General features: G+C 46.9%; 1 protein-coding gene across 5 annotated transcripts in view; it reads right to left on the bottom strand.

The window, feature by feature from the left end:
* Positions 1–10566: 10566 nt before the first annotated feature.
* Atp2b4 (ATPase plasma membrane Ca2+ transporting 4) overlaps positions 10567–21579 on the bottom strand; it is a 104896-nt gene continuing 93883 nt past the window's right edge. For 2 of the 5 annotated variants that reach the window (XM_057770422.1, XM_057770423.1), the window contains 2 exons: positions 19660–19834; positions 14862–15036 (listed from right to left, as the gene is read on the bottom strand). In XM_057770422.1, coding sequence (XP_057626405.1) covers positions 15011–15036; positions 19660–19834 — 201 coding nt within the window. In that variant the 3' untranslated portion in view covers positions 14862–15010. Of the gene's footprint in view, positions 15037–19659; positions 19835–21579 lie in introns of all 5 variants that reach the window. The other 3 variants (XM_057770420.1, XM_057770421.1, XM_057770424.1) reach the window with 2 other exon arrangements.

Raw genomic sequence — 21579 nt, 5'->3', positions numbered from 1 at the left:
GGCAGAGTTTTTCTGTGGAGCCCTGGCTATCCTAGAACTCACTCAGTAGACCAGGGTGGCCTTGAACTCAGAGATTCACCTGCCTCTGTCTCCTGAGGTCTGGGATTAAAGGTGTGCACAATCACCACTTGTATTTCTTTTCTGCTTTTCTTTCCCTTCCCTCTTTCTCTTTTCCTCCCTTCCCTCTCCTCCCCTCCTTCCTTTCTCTTTCCTTCATTCTCTGAGACACAGTCTCTCTACGTATTCCTAACCAAACTGTATTTCTCTTATGTAGACCAGGCTGGCCTCAAACTCACAGAGATCCTCCAGCCTCTGTGCACCACCACCACCATCACCACATCTGGCTTTCGAATGGTTCTCAGCAGGTCCAAACAGCACCGGGAGTAATTATTTAGAGCGGAGTGCAGATCTGGCACCTGCTTGTGGTTCCGTGGGTGGACAGGCTTTATAAATAGACACTCTGCAGGTGACAGCGCCAGAGGCCCTCTGTGTTTCACACTTTGAGGACCTCTGTTCCGGTGTCATGGTGGGAATGGAACAGAGCCTGGGCTGCAGGACCTCTGGAGGCCTTTTCTTTCTCAGGACTCAGGGCTTCTGGTGAGGGGCTATCTGCTGCCGACTTGGCTCTTCTGTAGTCCAATGTCAGTGCTGGGTAGCCTCCGATTTCAGGCGCCAGTGGGTTCCTCCCCAACACTGACCTGAAGGTCCCAAGCTTAGGAGAATGTTCCAAGTTTGTTTCTAATTTAATTCCCCTTCTGTTTGCTCCTCATAGGCCCAGAAGAGTGAAGAGCGCACGCAGAGAGCCTTTCTAACAAAACGGGTGGAGCTCCAGGGAAATGGAAGGGCTGACGCCATCGGTGCCTTTGTCACCAGGCCTCTCTCTGACCTCTTCCCAATGTACATTGGAGTCTTTGACTCCCAGAGCCCAGACAAGTGCTAGCTCTCCCAGGGCCCCAGGAGGCTGCAGACTAGCCCTGTAACCGGCAGGAAACCCTGCCATGCCAGGCTCTCACCACCTTCCCTCTGGGGAGCCTGCTTATCTCGAAAAAGATGATTTGGTGGCAGTTGGCTCTAGGGCTGGAACCCAAGTCTCTGTCTACATTTCTTTCAGGTCTGAATAGAAACTAGGATTCCTCACTAGATCTCTTGCGATAGAAGGCAGGTGGCCAGACTGCCCTTGTGAGCCATTGGAGACTGTGGCGTGTGCTGGGTGAGCCAGGACCTTGAGTGGGGCCTCCAGGGAAGGCAGGTGGAGCTGACTTCAGAACCCTGACTGATAAGAACTGAAAAAGCATTGCGTTTTGTGTCTAATCATCTCTTACGTGCCCAGTCTGCAGCAGCCAGACCAGCATTCCCTCCTGGTATCCCATGATGCCTGAGGAAAGCCACCTCAGGAATTCTCTCCCTCAGTTGCTGGCTCCACACCTTCCACTCTCCTGCTCTCCTTCCCTTCCACAAGTCAAGTCTGGCTAAGAAAGTGGGGTTTACTTTCTCAGAAATAAGGGAAGAAAACTACTTAGGCTGATAGACAAGGTGATGCATGTTTTAAACTGGGTTCTTTTTAGTGTTCCTTGAAACCTCTCAAAATCATTTTAGGAGTTGAGAGTGACATATGACTATAAACTATTAGGACTTACTTACTTTTTTTTAGGCAGGGCCTTGCTAAGTAACCCATGTTACCCTTGAACTCTCAATCTTCCTGACACGCTAGGTTTAGATTGGTTTGAAATAGAATCAATTTTTGTATGTTGGTGAACAAAGACTTTTTTGTTTTGTTTGTTTGTTTTGAGATACCAACAGTCCTGGCTGTCCTGGAACTCACTTTGAAGGCCAGGCTGGCCTCGAACTCACAGAGATGCACTTCCTTCTGCTTCCCAAGTGCTGGAATGAAAGGCATGTGCCACCACTGCCCGACTAGAGCAAAGAATCTTGATGGAGATGGAGGGTTGCATGCTATGTCATTAACGCCTCAAATTCCAGAATCTTTTCAGAAGTCCTCCTCAGGGATTGGAAGCACCACCCTAGCCCCTGGCATGAGAGTGGCCTGGGGTCGGACTCTATCTCCAGACTCCAACTCCCAGCCTGCCAAGCGCTGACTCCTCCCAGGGAGGGTCAGGACTACTCCCACAGGCTATTTAGGCTGGCACTGGAAAAAGGAACTTGTGGTCTCCGGGTTTGCACGGGCTTCTCTCCCTGCCATGCTCTCCCGGTCCATCCAGGATTATGGCATTTATTAAACATGGGCATTTTTGATTCAGTCTAATTTGGTTTGATTGGAGTTCTTTGCACTGGCAGAGAGGCTCTTCTTAACACTCAGGAAGACACAAGTTCTAGTCAAACATCAACAGAGTTTAGATTCTAACTATCAAGAGGATCCTGGAAGCTCATTTTCTCTTTTTGTGGTATTTTTTTAGATGTAAGCTGGCAACAGTAAAAGTTCTTACACAATATTGTTGTGAAAATTAATTGAACCACTAATGAAAACTGTCGAACTCAGTACTTCACACACACACACACACACACACACACACACACACACACACGAGCTCATTGCTCTGCTGTTATGGTGATACCTATCTCATTCTCTTATATGAACTGCCCCCATTGCCCTCCACTCTCAGAATTACCTTATTTCTTAAATACGGAACATTCTTGTAATCACAGTTCCTGGGAGACTGAGGCAGGAGGATTGAGGGTTTGAGGCAAATAAAACACTCACAACTCCCCCATCGCATATTTTTGAGGCATTGCTCACGGGGAGGGGGGGCACCCACTCTTAGGTCCTGCCCTGGCACAGTGGCAGGTCTGGATGACCACTCCCTTTGGGGTACATAGATTATACAGAGACCCTAGTCATCCTCACAGTACAGTGGGTGCCCAGGTATCTTCATTTTACCAGCATTTCCTTTTATTTTGTAAACTTCCAGTACAATCTTATCTGAAACTCTGTGCTGGTCCTTTCTGGCTTAGAGGCCTTCAGGAAACTGTAACTTTCTTCTCTGAACTCTTACTGCTCAGATTGTTACAACCATCAAATCCTATTTGTAGAGAAAAATATGATAATAATGTATTTGTTTTTTGTTTTGTTGTTTGTTCGTTTATAAAAGGAAAATGTGGCCCAAGAATTGCCATCTCTGGGAGCCTTCCCTCTAGAGACTTGGGCATTCTTCTGTCTGCCTTTGATGTGTATCTGTCTCCCTGAGTGGTCTCTGAGGCCCTTGGGGCAGGAGAATGGAATCTCTCTCTGGTCTAAGGTCAGGGAGTCACCTCACAGAGGGACTCTAGTTTACTTGCGGCTGAGTTTGTGATCCACAGTGTGATGGTTGAGACGCTGGGACTTCTCAGTGGCTTTCCTTCTTCCTGCTGGGCACTCTTCTACCGTGGTACAAGGGCAGTGCCGCCTGCACAGGAAGGACACTGGGCTCTTGTGGCTGGTCTTTGCCCTACAAAGGTGTTAACAGTAGCTCTTATGTTTCTGGAAAAAAAAAATATCCAAATTGCCTTGTGTGAAAGAATGCAAAACAACCCAGACCAGGTTTCCTTTTTTGGAAGTTTTTGGGGCTGGGACAATCTTAGATGACAAGAATACCTCTATGGAGTCATCCCTTCCCCCTTCCTGGTTCAGTCCCCGGGGCCTTTCCAGTACAGACAGGTCTGAAACAGAACAAAGGCAACAGATACCTTCCTTTAGAGCTAAAGATTTGAGAAAACCAGGCAGTTCCCTCCCTTCTCTGCTCCCCACCTCCACTCCACACCAAACCTTTGAGCAAGCAACTTGAGGAACTTTTAGAGGTGAGAACTGAGGCCAGGCTGGAGTCGGTCCCTGCCCACTCACAAAGACTGGGCCCTGATGGGGGAGGTGCTTGGTATTGCCAACAGAAGAAAGTTCCAAGGACAGAACAGACCTTTGCCTTCTTGGTTTTTCTGGGATTTTCAATCTCGCAGCCTCTTCAGTGTCCCTAGGGACCAAGCAGCCCGAGAGCCACAGATCCGTGATGATCAGGTGTGTCCAGAGGAAGGAAGCGCTGCTAAGAACAACCTTACTTTTCTTGGTCCCCCGAGTTGCAAGTGGCTGGTGACCTTCCTCTACGAGGACAAGCAGACCCCTTGGGCCCTGCTAGGAAAGGGTGACATCTAGCACAGGAAACTGTGGTGGTCACTGTAGGAATCAGATGGTTGTAGCAAGTCTCAGGGGAGGTGAGCGGGGGAGTAACACCTGCTTGTGTCGCAGACAGTGAATGCGACAGTAAGAACCAGAAGATAGCAAGTGTTGGCCAAGGCTGTTTTGTTTCTTTCTTCTCCTTTTTCAAGTCAGACTTCCTTTGTGTAGCCTTGGCTGTCCTAGAGCTAGTTCTGTAGACCAGGCTGGCCTCGAACTCACAGAGATCCACCTGCCTCTGCCTCCCAAGTGCTGGGATTAAAGGTGTGCGCCACCACTGCCCGGCTAGACTGTTTTCTTTGTGCCTCTTCCCAGTAATAATGGAAGAGACCAGGACTGGCTCAAGACCCCCAAGACCAAGCTCTCAGCACAAAGGAGATTTATTTGCTCCAAGGGGACAAAGGACAGGGAATAAGCGACAAAGACAGGAGATAGAGGACAGGGACTGCCTCTGGATAAAGAGGAGACAGATGTGGTCCACGGGCAAACTGGGCATGTTAATTAGGTGAGCCAAAGGAGGTTTTTGATTGCAGGACGTCAATGGTTCCATAGCTAGACCTTGGTAGTCAGCCCTCAGGAGGAGGAATCGGCCAGATAATAGGCCGTGGTGGCTAGCTTTAGAATGTAATTTAAGGGGTTTTGGTAAGGCAGAGGGAATGGGGGAGCAGGGCAAGGCCTGCAGGAGCCATGTTGCCATGCTCAGGCTGGCTAGAGTCCTCTCAGTAACCATCGTGTCCTTTCGTTGACTGGATGCCACAAACACATGCGGGTGGCATTTCCTTCTTACTGTCTGGGTGCCACCGGACAATGGCGCGGCAGTGGGTCACCCAAGATATGGCTTCCCATTGTCTTCTAGGTCACAGCCACATGCCAGACAGTGGGACCCCTTTCAACTTTAGGGTAGTCATTGGACTCGCTTTTGTTGCGCAGAAGCCTCCAGGCTCTGAATCTGCCATTTCAATTTCCCATGAGTCATTCAGTAACTTAACCTGTGACCTTTTTGCAGGCCCCCAAATATATAATATTTCCCGCCTCAGGGCTGACTCTTTGGGGCACATATTCACTATCTCTGGATGGGGTGGGGAGTGGGGGTGGGACTGGAGAGATGGCTTGGTGGTTAATGAGATGGCCCAGCACCCTCATGGCTGCTCACAACTGTTCGTAACTGCATCCTCACAAAAATATACACGTGGGCAAAACACCAGTGCATGTAAAATTTAAAAAAAAAACAACAACAACCCTATTTTTTTTTAAAAAATCTACCTTCTTTTGGGTGGGTGCACAGATGTCTCTGACACAAGTTTGCCCATCTTATGCTCCCTTTCCCCGTTCACCTCACCTCACTTTCTACCCTGGCCCGAATCACTCCCTGACGTGTTCCATATTTGCTTTGTCTCTTCCCTATGAGACTAAATTCAGAGGTCAGGGACTTGGCTTATTTCAGCTTCAGTGTACACAAGCCTGGCATGATCAATACTGAACTTGTTTACTGAAAGAATGGACCGATGTCCAAGGAGAGGAGGCGAGAGTACTATACCCTCTCATTGATCTTGCTGGGCACGAGCTCGGTCAGTGCCTGAGTTGATTTAGAAATGAAGTCTCCCACTTGAGGGATGTGGAGCATTTGTCTTTGATGCGGATACAGCTGGCTGGGCCCAAGGGGAAGCCTGCTGGCACATGTCCCCGCTGTAGCAATGTTCAAAGCGCACAATTACGTTGCATTCCGGGGAGATAAAAGAGTGGAAGAGAAATTCCATTCAGGCTCCGATAGTTGTTAATAACAGATAAAGACTAGAGGAGGAATTCAGAGTGTCGAGTTGGAAAGACCCCGAAGCCACCCAGCAAGGGGGGCAACAGGGTCAGGATCTGACACAGGCCTTTTAATTCCCAGGCCAGGCTCTTTCCACCTTGCCTCAAGTGGCAGGCACCTGATTTCTCTCGAATTCATGCCATTCCAGCTGGGTTACAACTCTGGGTTTTCAAATGACTGCTCTTTCTACATCAAATTCCGAAACAGTTTCCCTTTCTACTATACAATCAGCTAGACGATGCTATCAACAGTCTAGGCTCCAATCACTAAGTTTTATTAGATTTTACCTGTGCATGTTTGTAAAAAAAAAAAAAGAGTCGAGAGAGATACTTGAGGTGTCTAAATTAGGCTCATATCTCCAAACAAACAGCACTGTATATACATATTAATACATACATATTATACATGTGTATATATGCATGAACACACATGTGTATACACACATATACATGTGTTTGTGTGCACATGTGTGCGTGTGTGTGTGTTGTAGTTCCGTGTATCATGGCTGTGGATCAAGATGTAAGTTCTCAGCTACTCTTCCATGCCATGCTTGCCTTCTGCTGACATGTTTCCTGCCATGATGATCACAGACTCTAAGCTTCTGGAACCATGAGCTCCAGATTAATTTATTTCTTTTATGAGGTGCCCTAGTCATGATGTCTCTTCATAGCAATAGAAAAGTAACTAGAATACCAGTCCTCTCTTTTGAGTAAGTTTTCATATAGTTATTTTTTTATGAAATAGTATGTTATGTATCCTAGGCATCAAACTTACCAGGGTAGCTGAGGATGACCTTGAACTTCTGATCCTCCTGCCTCTCTCTAGGGACTGGGATTACAAGCATACACTACCACATCAGTTTATATGGTGGAGGGGACTAGTCAAGCACTTAACAAACTGAGATAAAGGACTAAAGAACATCCCTGGGTCTAAAGGATTGGGCATGTAGCTCTGTGGCATAGCGTTTGTCATGTATGTATGTGTGTGTGTGCGTGCACATGTGTGTGCCCTCTGTAATCAATATCAAAAACAAAAATTTTAAATAGGCCTAATGTGAACATCTGCAGTTTAGAACAAGTCATTTCCAGACCAGAATTCCTAGCACAGTAACAGGGACCAACCTAAATATTTGTGCTGTGCCTGGAAGAAGTCTGTGTGAAGGGAGATGGTTTTCTGTTGCAGGGACACGAAGGAAAATGAGTAGTGGTTGAGTTTGCACAGAAAGCCTAGGACTGCGTGGAGTAAGGGACAGATACATCCCTTGGAGTGTGGTAGCACCAGCAATGCCAGCGCTTCTCACCCTGTGGGTTGTAACCTCTTTGGGGGCTAAACAAACCCTTTTATAGGTGTTGCTTAAGACCATCAGAAATATCAGATACTTACATTATGATTCATAACAGTAGCAAAATTACAGTTATGAAGCAGCAATGAAAATCATTTTATGGTTGGGGTCAGCACAGCATGAGGAACTGTATTAAAGGGTTGCAGCATTAGGAAGGTTGAGAGCCAGTGAGCCACGCAGACAGTTCAACTATTTGCTCTGCTTAAATCTCATGAAAAGATGCTTATGTTTAATTTCTGGTTGTTGTTGGACTTCCCAAACACACAAATTATTTAACTCCTTAGTTTAAGTGTAGAGGTGGCACGCTGTGCGTGTGACATCATCCTCTTAGAGATAGCAGCAATGTCATTATTTCAAGGAGCGTCTCTTGTGTTTTCTAGGGCCAGGGAAGTGTGCTCCTCCAGGTTAAGTGGTGCTCCTCCAGGGAAGTGATGCTCCTCCAGGGAAGTGGTGCTCCTCCGGGGAAGTGATGCTCCTGGAAGTGGTGCTCCTCCAGGGAAGTGGTGCTCCTCCAGGGAAGTGGTGCTCCTCCGGGGAAGTGGTGCTCCTCTGGGGAAGTGATGCTCCTGGAAGTGGTGCTCCTGGAAGTGGTGCTCCTCCAGGGAAGAATTACTTAAAAATAGTCTTACCAGAGAAGTCAAGCCCTGTTGCTACCAGGCCTCACATCAGGAATCAGAACCAGAAAGCTCCAGTTTCCAAGATGAACGTTTCCTGGTCTACACGCAGCAGGCTCTTTCTTTTTGTTTTGTTTTGTTAGGACAGGGTCATTCTACATGGCTCTGCTTATCTAAGGGCCTGCCAGGCCCTGGCCATGTGTATACTTGGGAGGGAGTCAGGTGGACCTAGTAGAGTTTTAAACAAACTCAGTGACCACAGGGAGAGGACATGTAATCATGAGAGGGGACCTTATAGAAAATTACTAAAGACGGAGGTCAAACCAATTATTTTCTAATACTGGAAGTAAGGAAAGTAAACATGGCCTTTTTTTTCTCTTCTTCTTCTTCTTCTTCTTCTTCTTCTTCTTCTTCTTCTTCTTCTTCTTCTTCTTCTTCTTCTCCTTCTTCTTTTCTTTTTTGTTTTTTTTTGAGACAGGGTTTCTCTGTATAGCCCTGGTTGTCCTGGAACTCACTCTATAGACCAGGCTAGCCTCAAACTCACAGAGATCCACCTGCCTCTGCCTCCCAAGTGCTAGAACTAAAGGCATGCATCACTACCAGCTAAGTATGCTCTTTTATGTTCACCTGGACCCAAGGAACCCAACTGGCCTTTATGTCCCATTGAACCAACCTCTTAAGGTACAGCAATCTTAGCCAGACACCATTCCTTACCACACACCAGATCAGGAGGTTGTGTTTGTAGGTGAGCTGGAGTGATGCGCATCTTTAATCCCAGCACTCAGGAGGCAGAGGCAGTTGGATTTCTGTGAGTTCAAGGCCAGCCTGGTCTACAGAGCTAGTTCCAGGAGAGATGAGGCTATACAAGACCCTTTTTCAAAAAACAAAACAAAACCAAAACAATGCAAACCAGAACCAACCAAAATCCAACAACAGAAGTCTGATGTCTTAACAGAGAGGACAGAGAGGACAGAGGTCCGATGAGGACACAGTGGGGGAGGAAAAGGAGAACTAGGGGGGTCACACTTCGGAAGTCATTTTACAGGTGTCTGGACATCCTTCTAGCAAGGGTGTTTAGGAGGGCACTTAGTGCTGGGGAAAGCAACTGCTACCCTGACTGCTTTCTGGCTTCTGCTATCAAAGAAGGCTCCAACTCCTTTAATGCTTACATTTATTTAAATTAGTCACTTCCCAGCCTCCATTTTTTTTTTTTTTCTGAGACAGGGTTTCTCTGTGTATTTTTTTTAATATTTATTTATTTATTATGTATACAATATTCTGTCTGTATGTATGCCTGCAGGCCAGAAGAGGGCACCAGACCCCATTACAGATGGTTGTGAGCCATGTGGTTGCTGGGAATTGAACTCAGGACCTTTGGAAGAGCAGGCAATGCTCTTAACCTCTGAGCCATCTCTCCAGGCCCCCAGCCTCCATTTTAAAGAAACTAAGCTGTCCACGTGTCTTTGTCTACAGAGAGCAGCCTGGGACAGGCAAGAAAGCTGGGGGGGGGGATAGATAATCCTTAGCCTGAGGGCTCGAGAGATGGTTCAGTGGTTAAGAACACTTGTTATGCCAGGTAGTGGCGGCATAGGCCTTAATCCCAGCACTTGGAAGGCAGAGGTAGGTGAATCTCTGTGAGTTCGAGGCCAGCACGGTGTACAGAGTGAGGGCCAGGGCAGGGCAAGCTCCAAAGCTACAGAGAAACTCTGTCTCGAAAACAAATAAAAAAAAAAAATTAAAAATTAAAGAGCACTTGCTCCCAGCACCCACATGGAAGCTTCCAAACATCTTTAAGTCCAGTTCCAAGATACCTTCTGGCCTCTTTGGGCACCAGGTATGAGGAGCACAGACACATCAATTTTTTTTTTCTTAAAGACGTAGCTTGCAAAAGTCTTTTGCATCTAGGTCAGTCCCTGCTTTTGAATCGGCGCCTCCAGAACATCTCAGAGAGGCCACCAGAGAACACAGGCTGTGCTTCACCAACAGACCTTTCCTAAGGAACCCTGGACAAGAGACAGGTTCTCTTCTAGAGAGGGTGACTTAGGAGGGAGCAGGGACTTGGCTGTACACCTGGGTGAGAGCCCCAAGGGGTGATCTGAGAGCTCTGACAGGTAAATGGTCTTTCTTCTTTGACCGGGAACTGGAGTCTCATAGCAGTCGTGATGGCAAAGTGTAACCAATGGAACATTAGAAACAAAACAACTGTGGGCGGAGGAGGTGGGTGGTGGAGAATGTCCTGTCTGCAGGAAGAACAGTTACCTTAAGGGGGACTCAGCTTGTTAAAAGACACTTTAAGGAGAAGCGGGGCGGAAGGTGAGAAGGAGAGGGGAACAAGGAGGAGGAGGAGGAGGAGGAGGACCTGAGCCAGGCATCCTCTTGCTCATCCTTCCCAAGGCCTCTGCTTCCCAGGACTTGGATGGTGAGCTCTACCCAACTCTAGCCATGGAGTGTGCAGAAAGCCTGGCTCTTCAGGGGAATGAGGCTGGTCCCCAGGACTGTGGGCCTCTGAAGAAAGCATGCCATGGGAAAGGACAGGCTTGGGCCCTGTGTTTGCTCTACAGGTGGTGAAGGCAAAACCCTCCTCAGCCCCAGCAGCCCCAGTGGTGTGAGCCAAAAGTGGAAACACATGGGAGACAGCGCATTACAAGTGGGCACGGGTTTTTATTTTCAGTGCATGGCATTGGTTTCTGCTCATCAGCAAAAAGCTTTATTGGTTCAAAAAAAATTACCCATTTTCAAACTCCTCTTCTTCCCAGGTCAGTGGGATGATACATTTGCATTACAGATTTGTCAGTTATAGCATCCTCCCAAGAACCATATAAATACATGCAAAACATTATACATAGAGCTTAAATAATATCAAATGCAAATACAGGTTGGGTGCACTGTTAAGCTGAACTGCAAACTATGGCAATGCATGCTAGGGTATACATTGCTTTGATATCATGTCTGTCATGCAGACTACAACAGTCAATTTTCTGTTTTTTTTTCTTTTTCTTTTGTACAAAAATACCAGTGCTCATTATACTAGTTACTGAGAAGAAACTCAAACTTCCTATCTGCATGCTGTTTAGAAAAGATGACATAAATCAATTCGTTGGCACATATATATGGCATATTTACATATGGCATATATACATATGGGGAGAAAACATAAACCAAAGGCCAGTTCAGCTGCAGGGAGCTCACCTCTCTCCGCCTCTCCCAAGAAGAAGAAAGGGGACAGCAGGCCTCCTATCTGCAGAGCTGGGAAGGCAAGAGTCCTGGCTCTGAGCTAAATGGGAGGGAGGGTGGGTGTCCGGTCTACCGAAGAAGAGACTGGGATGGCTTTAGAACAGCAGGCATTATAAGTGCTCCCCCTTCCCAACACCAGTGCCATGGGGTGGATGACAGACATAGAAGGTGACTGAGTGTGCAGACAGGATGGTACCACATGTAGCTTCAACTGTAAAGCAAGGGATGGGAAGAAGTGTAGGGGAGGTACAGGAGAGGATCCAGGCATTCAAGCTTGCGTGCCCCTCTGGATTTTTGGCAGTGAGATAATCACTCTAATTGATTGATGAAACTGTCCCCTAAAGCTTGAAGGAAAATATAAACCCAAACTTGAGGAATCTACAAGTGCCCAGAGGGGGCTTAGTTGGTTTCTCTTACATCCTTTGGGATGGAAAAAGCAATTTAAAGGACAGTGAAGGGTTGTTGAGATGGACCTAGTCCTCAAACTGTCAGACAGAGCTGGAAGCAGCCACTGCTGTACTTATCACTTCCAATATGGAGCTCAGTCTCCCATCTGCTGTATTATATATACAAAACAGAAAGGCGTCCCAACTCAGATTCGTGCACAAAAACTCACTAATGGGGTCACTCTAGGGGGGGAGGGGAAGTCAAAGAAGCATAAAGAAAAGCAAGCCCCACACCAGTTCCCTTGCTGACCAGGAGGGACTGTCATTGACACCGTTCTGCCAGCTAAGTCCTCCCAGAAGCCCAACTGGCCCTCGCCCCTGGTTAGCAACAAGCCTGGCACTCCTCCACGGCAGCATACATCCACGCCCTGACAGTTGAGAAGCCTCTTTCCGGGTGTTGCCCTCACTACCTGCAGGTTCTTACCCATTTTTTTCTAGGTTTATCGAAAGAGGGCTCTAGGACATATTCTCTTTCTCCCCATCAGACTGCTTTCAAATCCACAGCACCATTTAGGGGAAACTGTTACTAACTTCCGTCATATTTACTCACTGCCGTCTGGATCACTGAAACTGAATAGAAAAACACATAAAAATATATGCACAGAAACACTTGAACTTACTCAATTCCATATCAACAAAATTTATATTAAAAAAGTCTAGAACCCAACAATTTTTTTTCCTAAATATAAAGATGGCTGTTCGGAGAAAGGAAGTAAGGTATATTATTCTTTTAAACCAATTATAAATATATTGAGCCACCTGTCACGTCAAACAGTTGGCCGTGTGCTCCCCTCTATGGTGTTCCATGACGGCACTTTATTTGAAATTCTTTAAACAATATATATATATATATATATGTATATATATGGCTGACTCAAAAATATTAGTTTTTGATCTAAAGAAAACTATATTTTTTGCATAATATTTCTATATTTTCTCTCTTACTATGGAAACTAGAACACGCACATACATACACATGTGCACGTGCGTGCGCACACACATAAACACACACACACACACACACAAAGCTATTGACTTTGAAAAGTAGACATAAAGCCCTCAAGAGTGACCTGCCAGGCACCACAAAAGTCTCTTGGGAGCAAGGAGGGTAAAATGACCTTCGGAGCTTGTTACTGGCTTGCTTTTGTGAAAACAATCTGAGGTAACAGAAGAGTTGTCAGAATGGAATCTTCTAATGTACTTGAGAGAGTGTGTGTCTGCTTGTGTGTGTGAATAATTAACAACTCCAGTGAGCTGTTTGTTCCCTACGAGGAAAGACTGCTGATGTGTGTCAGCTTTACAAAACCCCAGTCAAAGCCTTCTCCCTGTTGCCTGTAACGATGGATTATGCTGCAATGGGTGTGGAATGGTGGCTGCTTCTTCACCCACCCTACCTTGGCAGTTTGGGTGAAAAGTGGGGAGGGAGGAAGATCTCTAGAAGAAAGGCTAGGAGTGGACAGGTTCCTCTTGCTTTTCCTCCCGAGAGGAAGCCTGGAGTTCTCGTGAGCCTCACGCATCCTCCTCTATGTCCACCACCCTCGAAGGTGGGAGGCAGGCTTCACTGATCTAATGGGAGATGGGACTTGGGGACATAAATTTGGTCCACCTGCACAAAATGCTTATGTCAGCAGAGCAGGGATACACATGGAGCACCCGGGGATGTGCCTCCACCTTGTCCCAGTAAGGTAAAGTCCCTTTTGGTGAAGTTCCCAGCTCCTGAGAGGTGGGCGGACAGAGGATGCATTGGGCAGTGTTCCAGGGAAAAAGACCCAGACTTTCCTGGGCAGCAGTGGAGATGCTCGCTGCTGGAGGCTGGAAAACAGGAGTGTGAAAGCCAGGAGAGAGGAAGCAGGGGCTTTCTGGGCCTTTGCTCCTTGAATCAGAACACGGTCAGGGAGCCTACTCTTTCAGATGCATATTTTCAACATTGGAATATTTGCAAAAGTTGCGGGGGGGGTCTCCTTTAGAGGTGGAAAATATTGTGGGACACAGCAAAGCATAGAAACAGGAAAGAGAAGAGAATGTCCAAGCTGGTACTCAGGTGCCTAACCTGAGGGGAGGTTTCTTAGATCCCAATGGATTGGTTCTTTAGCCCCTCCCAAGGTTTCTTAATACTCATTCCTCCAACAATCAGCTTCTGCCCTGGGAGAGCCTTGGCAAATACTCTTGAAAATAGTCTGCTTCCGTGATTTCTGGTCCTAGGCCTGCCCCATGTTGGTCCCGAAACTCCTCATCCAGCTAGGAGGCAAGGTCATGCCCCATTCACTCTTTGGCTACTACCTTAGGCAAGGAGGAAGCTCAGGCCCATGGTAAAGACTATATATTATACACAAGAAACCTTCATGCTCACGGCCGATTTCCCTGGCACTTAAAACCCCCTACACACCCAAAGAGAGAGGTGGACATTCGAAGTCGGAGCTGACCTGGTGAAAATAGGGAAATATTTCACCAGCTCATTTACTCCAAAAAGACCATTTTAGAAAAGAAATCTGTCTGCCTCTAGAACAAAATGAAAGGTTCTATTGGGGCTAAAAGGGGCCAAAGTTGACTCAACTTGTCCATGCCCTTTCCGTTCTCTTAATTACCAAAACTTGGAGAAAAAAAATAAAAAGAGTAAGAGGAAGGATGATAAGGGTCATATAAGAACCAAAGAACCTTGGGGAGGTCAGACTGAGGGGTAGGAAGAGCTACTGGCCTTAGGGTGTACATTTTCAAAACAGGAAAAAATGTTCTAAGAATAATCAGTCTACTGAAACACAAACACAGGGTATTTGTCTCTCCCTGAGCTCACGATTTAGCTTGTAAATGGCAGAAACTCATAAAATCTCCAAGTCAGGAGGTGGTGACAGGTGGGAACACCGTGGAAACTTTGGGTTGGGTGATGCTGGGAGGATTGTCATCATTTCTTTAAAAATAACAATTGTTACAACTAAGGAGTAGATCTACCGCTCCCTGCCCAGGGTTTGACCGAATCCTTGTCGGTCTGTGCTCTTGTTTCTTCATGGCCAGGTAGGCGTTCTCACACACTTAGGAGCACTGACACAACGGTGACAAAGTCCCATCATCACCTCATAGGCGGGATGGATGAGAAAAGAAACAGGGAAAGCAGGGGCGGGAATCAGAACAGAAGTTCACACTGATGTCTCCAGGCTTTGCAGGGGGCTGTGGGCATGGGAAGCGATGGTCTGCACTTGGCTGCCGTCCACAGCATTGTTGTTTTTGTTGTCATTGCGAGTGGCTGCACCATCCAATAGGAGCACCTTAGTCCCGGACTTAGGAACCAATCCAGGGTCTTCCTCGTGATCATCTATGAAGGACGGTAGAGGTTCATCATCTGCATTGTATCCAGGTTGGGTCATGAAGTGGTGAATGGATCTTTCGTTCCTGGATTTCGCTCCAGGGTAACTATGGAACATTTTGACCACTTGGATCTATACCAGGGGAACAAGAAAGGATGAGAAGATAGAGAGGTGAGAATTGGCAAGCAGAACAAGAAAAACTAGTGGTTTAAGGAAAGAAATAAAACCCCACTACAAAACATTAATGCTCAACAACCCAAACTACCACACACCTCAAAACTCAGGCACAAGGCGTGAGCGAGTGAGGCAAACAACAAGGACATTTCAAAGGGTGTTTTCTATAAAGTAGCACAAGGCAAACTTAGCATTTCCAAACAACCCACTCTTAAAATGAAATCAAACCAAGAGATTCATTAGTTCTTTTGGGTAGAGGACAGCGTGTTGGAACTAGGTGACATTAATGGACAAGCCTAAGACAATCCACACAGGTTGCCTTCTGTATGGAAGCCAAACCTTTTGTGGATGTGGGATGGGAGAATTACACACTGTAGTTTCGTTATGTGTTTAAGCCCCCTCAAAGAGCCAACATTCACCAATAAACACTGGGTGACAAGTGACTGTGGATACTGTGCAGCCAGGCAGACAAACCAATCTTCATTCCATAGCATGCAGGAAATTAAAAGTCCCTAACTGTTCAGTCAGAAGACATGCATATCTTTATACCCCCACAACCCCGACTGTGTTTCCTCCCCATCAAAAACAGAGCTCCTGCTCTCCTGAAAGATGCAGATAAAACACAGGTGTGAAAAGAAGCCTTGCCCTGCCTACTGAAGAAGGCCCGGTGTTCACCATTCAAGTGCACATCCATGTCTGATCCACAGCAATGCTGCCCAGACCCACTGTGAAAATGTGTGCTGCTTTGCCCAGCCATTTGCATACTGTGATGAGGAACATGACCTTGTGTGAAGAAGTGGAGGACCAGAAGAGAAACCTGACCCGGGAGGCCAGCTACAAATAAGTGGCTTTTCCGACAGGACAGTTGAAAAGAATGAAGAAAGCAGACACTCTGCAGTGTTCCTGGGTGAGAGGGCGAACACACTCCCGTCACTCTGTGTTTGACCACACAGAAGAAGTCAGGAGTCCACAGAAGACAACTGCAAGCAACCCTGAGAGCAGCTTTACTTAATCAGAAGCATCAACTTGTTTGGTGTTTGGGTTGTTGGTTTGCTTTGCTAATTCTACATTTCTGAACGGTGTCTCTCAAGTGTGGCCTAGAATCTGGGCTGGTAGATTGGGGTGCGGTGTGTGTGTGTGGGGACTGGATGCCAGAAAGAACACAGAAAGGAGACCAGGAAATGCAGGCGGTGATGGGATGGTTTTCACTGGGGCAAGCCGTCAATCCTAGTTTGGTTCAGATACATTCTCCCTCAGAAAAGAGATGAGCAATGATGTTAAGCAGAAGTTGTTAAGATCAGGAGAAGGTTAAGAAGTAGTGGGTGTTGGGGTAAGAGTGTCTCTTTTATTCTTCTGCTGTTTAATATATTATATATATCTATGTATATATACACACACATATATACACATATATACATAAATATATGTGTATATATACATACATATATATATATATATATATATATATATATATATACACACACACACATTATTTATTCCTGGAGAAGAAGCAAGAGCATGGAGGTAGCAGCACACACAAACAGCCAAATAAACCAGCTGGATTTCCTGTCCCAGGACGTCTCATCATTCTACATCCCGCAAAGACACTGCCTCCAGCAGCCTCCCCATCAGAACCGTGGTTCTCTCTTCTTTGGCTATGGCTGCCCTTCCTTGGCCTCTCTCCTCTGTAGCCTACAGTGTCACCCATGACTGGAGTGCTCAGAGCATAGAAGGCAAGGGACTCTGCCACTCAACTGCCAGCTCAACAATGCAGCGCACACAAGAAGCAGACAGGCACCTGGAACCTCGTGGAACAACAGTGAGGGCCTGCTTTCCATTCTTCGGTGGTTCTGTTGACCATCTGCTGGTGAATTCCACCAGTCAGGTTGCCCCTGCTCAGATATGTGTAAGATTAGGCAGAAGGGAGGCCACCTCTAACCTTTGTATGGTCCCAGGCTTTTCTGTAACCTATTCTTGAAATATTTGAGTAACACAAGCTAGATTAAGTGAGCTCAAACTCAATGCCCTCTCTCCTAGTCCTGGTATAGATAGCTACTTTGGCCAAGGCACAGGACCGAAACCCTCTCTTTAGTAGGTATGTATGGTAGCGGTGTTTTTATCTGCTATTGCTACCTTCACAGTTCTCAGAGTCACAGAGGAGGGCAGGGACCTTTGTGTCATTAGTTCACTGTCTTCCACATTACTGAGTTTTAAATCTGTTGCTTCTGGGTCTTTTCCTTTCCTTCCTTCCTTCCTTCCTTCCTTCCTTCCTTCCTTCCTTCCTTCCTTCCTTCCTTCCTTCCTTTCTCTCTTTCTTTTCTTAAAGCAACTGGACACTCTATCGCAACAATTATGTGTGAAATCCAACAGAAAAAGAGTTGATTTGTGAAAATTAGTGTCCGAGGGTCTGAGCTTGTTTTCTGACTTTTCCTTTCCCTCGTTGGGGCAATTGATAACACTCTGATGGGCAAACAAATGAAGGAGATACAAGTGAAGAGGGATGGGCAGGTGGGGGGGGCAAAGAAGGAAACCTTTGAGAGAAGCGAAGATCAGTCATTCGGTTAGAGTTCAGGACTTCTAGAGAGTAATGGGAATAGCTACCGGTACAGGAGCTCAGGCAAGGAGCGAGGGCACCTGGCCCAGGGGTGAGGCTGAGGGATGGAGGTACTCAACTCCAGCACAGGCTCAGGGAAGAGGTGCTGATGGACAGTCACATAGGACATTACCAACTGATCCAGGGCTGGCATCCTCTGTGCTTGGAGCACAGGGTCTGGTGCGTGAGAAGTATGTGGGGACAAGGGACGGCTGGTGGAGCTGGTAAGGGGACAGCCTCACACACTCCTCACTTAGCCAGCCAATGCTTCTGTCTTTGAACATCAGTTCTCAAAACCTCTGGGAAATGCTTCCTGAGGGGCTGATTGAAAGGTGACTCCTTCATAAGGCAGGAGCCCAAAGTAGGCTGGACCTCCAGGTGAGTGTGGAGCACCGTTTGGAGCTCAGCGCACGGTCTGATGCACTAGAATACTGTGCTTTTCTACTCCCCTGTCATTGCTTAGGGGTAGAGAAGCTTCTGGATGGAAGCCTTAGAGACCTTAGGGAGATGGGATCCGCAGGTTCAAGAGCTCCGGAATGGGGAAGAGGGTTTTAAATACACGACTGCAATTCCTGGGGGGTCAGGGCATGGGGTCTGACAGCTCCTCTAAGTCCCCTGGTCTCTGCCATCAAGTCTCTGGAACAGCCAGCACTAGCCCTTTCTGCCAGAGAAATCAATGACTAAACAGGACTGAAACTCGTTAGAAGGGGATTAAGTGAAGAACGCGGAAGGACCAGAGGGAGAGGCTTATCTAGTGGCCTGCTGACACCACTGTCACCTCCCCCTTCAGTCCGGTCTCATACCAGAACTCTTATGAGTAGCTAGCGGGCAGAAGCAAGTTAAGCTCAGAAAACCTGCTCACAGTCATGTGAACTACAGGCCATGTGACCTAGGGCTGGCAGTGGGGAAAGAAGGACCGGACACTCAAGTATTTAAAGTCCAGAATATGTGTGACGGTGGAGAACCTTCCTCACCAGGCACTAGAATGATAACAACATCCCCTCTGCTTCCTATTCAGGGAAAGTAAAACGACCAGAAAGTAGGAAGGCCTCAGCAAGCATTCGACAATCTACTAATGAGAACGGCAAGTCCTAGTCTGAAATCTGACAGCTATTAAGTAAGTCTGTAAGACAGTTTCCTAAAACTGAAAGTGCAAGATACGATACAAAGGACTGGTTGCCGAACAACCAAACTAGATGAAAAGATGAGGGGAGGAGGCTCTTCAGAAACGTTCAAACTCATTGTCTTCTTACCTCATAGTACTGAGTGCCGGGATGCCACCTACGACCTCACAGGCCAGAAAATTTTTATTTCTCCTACTCATTTGTGAATTAATTGATTCATGAACTAGAGTTATATTGAAGATCATCACTGAGAGCTAAGACAACACAGTTTGAACTAACTTCCCCTCTCCGACCTAGTTAGTGCTTTTGTGGCCAGCTGACAGTGCAGTGGTTGCCAAAAGGACTGCAGTGATTGAACAAGCTCAGTCCTGGCTCCATCAGGGCAGGCCTTGGTTAAGGACCTGTGGGCAGAGGCTCTCCCTTGTCCCCAAGTGAAGAGGCTTCCTAGGTCTTCACTGGGACTGACCTCATAGCTAAAGAGTTAGACCCCGAAGAGGAGGAGAGGGACAAGGCACCAAACAAGCCTGAGGCCAGACAAAGCAAAGCAAAGCAAAACAAAGCAGCTCAAGAAAAGCAGCAGCAAGCAAAGCAGGGGAGCAATCAGAAAACAGGGTTATTGTCTTTAAAATTGCTAAGGTTTAGTAACTTTCCAACATTAAAAAAATAAAACAAAAGGTCATATAGCCTGGTTTTAGCAGGGACTGGGGTCTCTCTTTCTTTTTGTCTTTTCCTCCTTTAAGTCAAAAGATCAAAGTGTTGGGGGGAAATGAAAAGGACAAGTAACCACGGTTGGTTAAAGTAGACACTGCGTGCTCTCTGGTGTTTGCTTTAGCGAATCATGCATTGTAACAGACTCTCACTCACTGCCCACAGGAGGAGATGTAACGGCGGAAGAGGTGGAAGGGGAGGATTTGACTGGTGCAAGTGCGGCTGAATAGGAGCTAGGAACCAGTTTTATATCAAGGTGTTGGCTCACGTTCTGTCGCTTTAGGGCTCCCTTAAAAGAGGCTCCCGTCTGGAATGTGTTAATTACTTCAATCTGCAAAGAATCAGAGAGTAAGACAGCTTTGCTCCACAGAGAGAAGGGAGGAAGAGGAAGGTGGGGTCAGGAGGGTGGGGTGGGGTCAGGAGGGTGGGGCAAGGGGGGCAGAAAGCCAGAGGGCTAGTCCCTCAAACCCAGAGCAGCAGGTGAGGGTGAGGTTGGGAGGGCATTAACTGTATATCACCCTTCATTTAAGGAACACTTTGCTGTGGATTTTCAAACACCCAGCTATGACCCCTCTGGCCTAGGATGGACAGGTGTCCAAAGGTCTTGAAAACCTAAAGGAACCCTACCACTAACAGCTAGAGGGAGGCCAGGAGTTTATTTGTCATTTTGACCTGTCCTCTTAAAAATAAGGCAGGCAGAAATTGTGGTCAGTATGTAAAATAAATGAAAAAAAAAGTTAATTAAATATTATTTCAAAAATTAATTAATTTTTAAAAAGGCAGTCAATTTGATATACCAGAAGCGAAGTATGGATTAGTGAAATTTAGGGTTCAGGAGCCTCTAAACCAACTAAGTCAACTATTATTACAAAATTTCCAGGAAAATAACACACATTTAAAGAAAAATGGGCAGCAGAGTGAGTAGTCCACACACGGCAGCCATGGTGGAAAGACTCTTTAGACTGACTTGCTTAGTTTGGGCGGCATCTTTCATGACCAGTCTTCCTCTGGCTACCCTGGAGCTCAGGTGGCCTCTTAGAAATCCACTCACAGCATTACTTAAGCACTGGAGACCTTCACAGGCAGGCAGGAGGTCTGGCGCCAGCCACTGCCGGAGGCGCCTGGAGGCTATAGCTCTCCAGGTCCACCTGCCTACCAGATCAGGCCTCTGGCTTTCGGCTGGCTCTGCCTCAAGGATGGAGACAATTAATACCATCACTTTCCCACAGAGACTGTGATCTGGGGGTCTTCATCAATCTACTAGCCTTTTCTTTGATCCCTAAGCCACAAGGAACAAACAGAAGGGGATTTGTTTATGCTTCTGAGATCTGGTGGGATCCCCATAGGAACAGTCCAGAAGGACGGGAAAGGCACCGTCTCTGTCCTGTGACTGCAGGCACAGAAGATGAGGCAGATATCTCTTCTAGTATGCAAAGCCTCTGTGGGAAACCATGAAGTGCTTAGGGGTGGCCTCGGGTGGAGGCCAAGGCTAAAGCACCACCCTTTCCTCACTTAGGAGCTTTCCTGTTTTGGTGGAAGAAGAGGCTCTTTTCTAGTTGCATACAGAGTTACAAGGTCCAACTTCCACGATGAAATTGCATGTCATGTTTACTGTTCTAAGAGTCCAGCCCTTTAATTCTTCAAATATTTGCTTTCTAGTGTTTTTACCTCCTCCAAACTAAAGGGTAAAGGGAGAGGGAAGAAACGCCTAGAAATCCCAACCAGGACTAAGCAGTAGTTTGGCAACACCTCCCATCCGACCTGCTGCAATGGGATGGGCAATCTGGACCAGCAGTCTGACAGTAAGGGGTTTTTTGTTAGGCCCCCACCGAGGCTGAGCAATGGATGTGGTGGGAGGTGCACTAGCGCACTCGGCGTCATCGGCTCAGAGGTGCCAACAGCAGTGGCATGGATGGATCATGTCAAGGCATCATTAATAGACTGCCCTTGGAGCCTAAGTCTAGGCTTCTGCTTCCCTGTTTTGGAGGTGGGATCTAGCTATATAGCCCAGGTTGGCCCGGAACTAGAAACCCTCAGTCTCCTGGGTGCTGAGACTGTAGACAGTTACCACCATGC

Source organism: Chionomys nivalis, chromosome 5, assembly GCF_950005125.1.
Source record: "Chionomys nivalis chromosome 5, mChiNiv1.1, whole genome shotgun sequence".
Taxonomy (NCBI): Eukaryota; Metazoa; Chordata; class Mammalia; order Rodentia; family Cricetidae; genus Chionomys; species Chionomys nivalis.
This window is presented reverse-complemented; position numbering and strand designations above follow the sequence as displayed.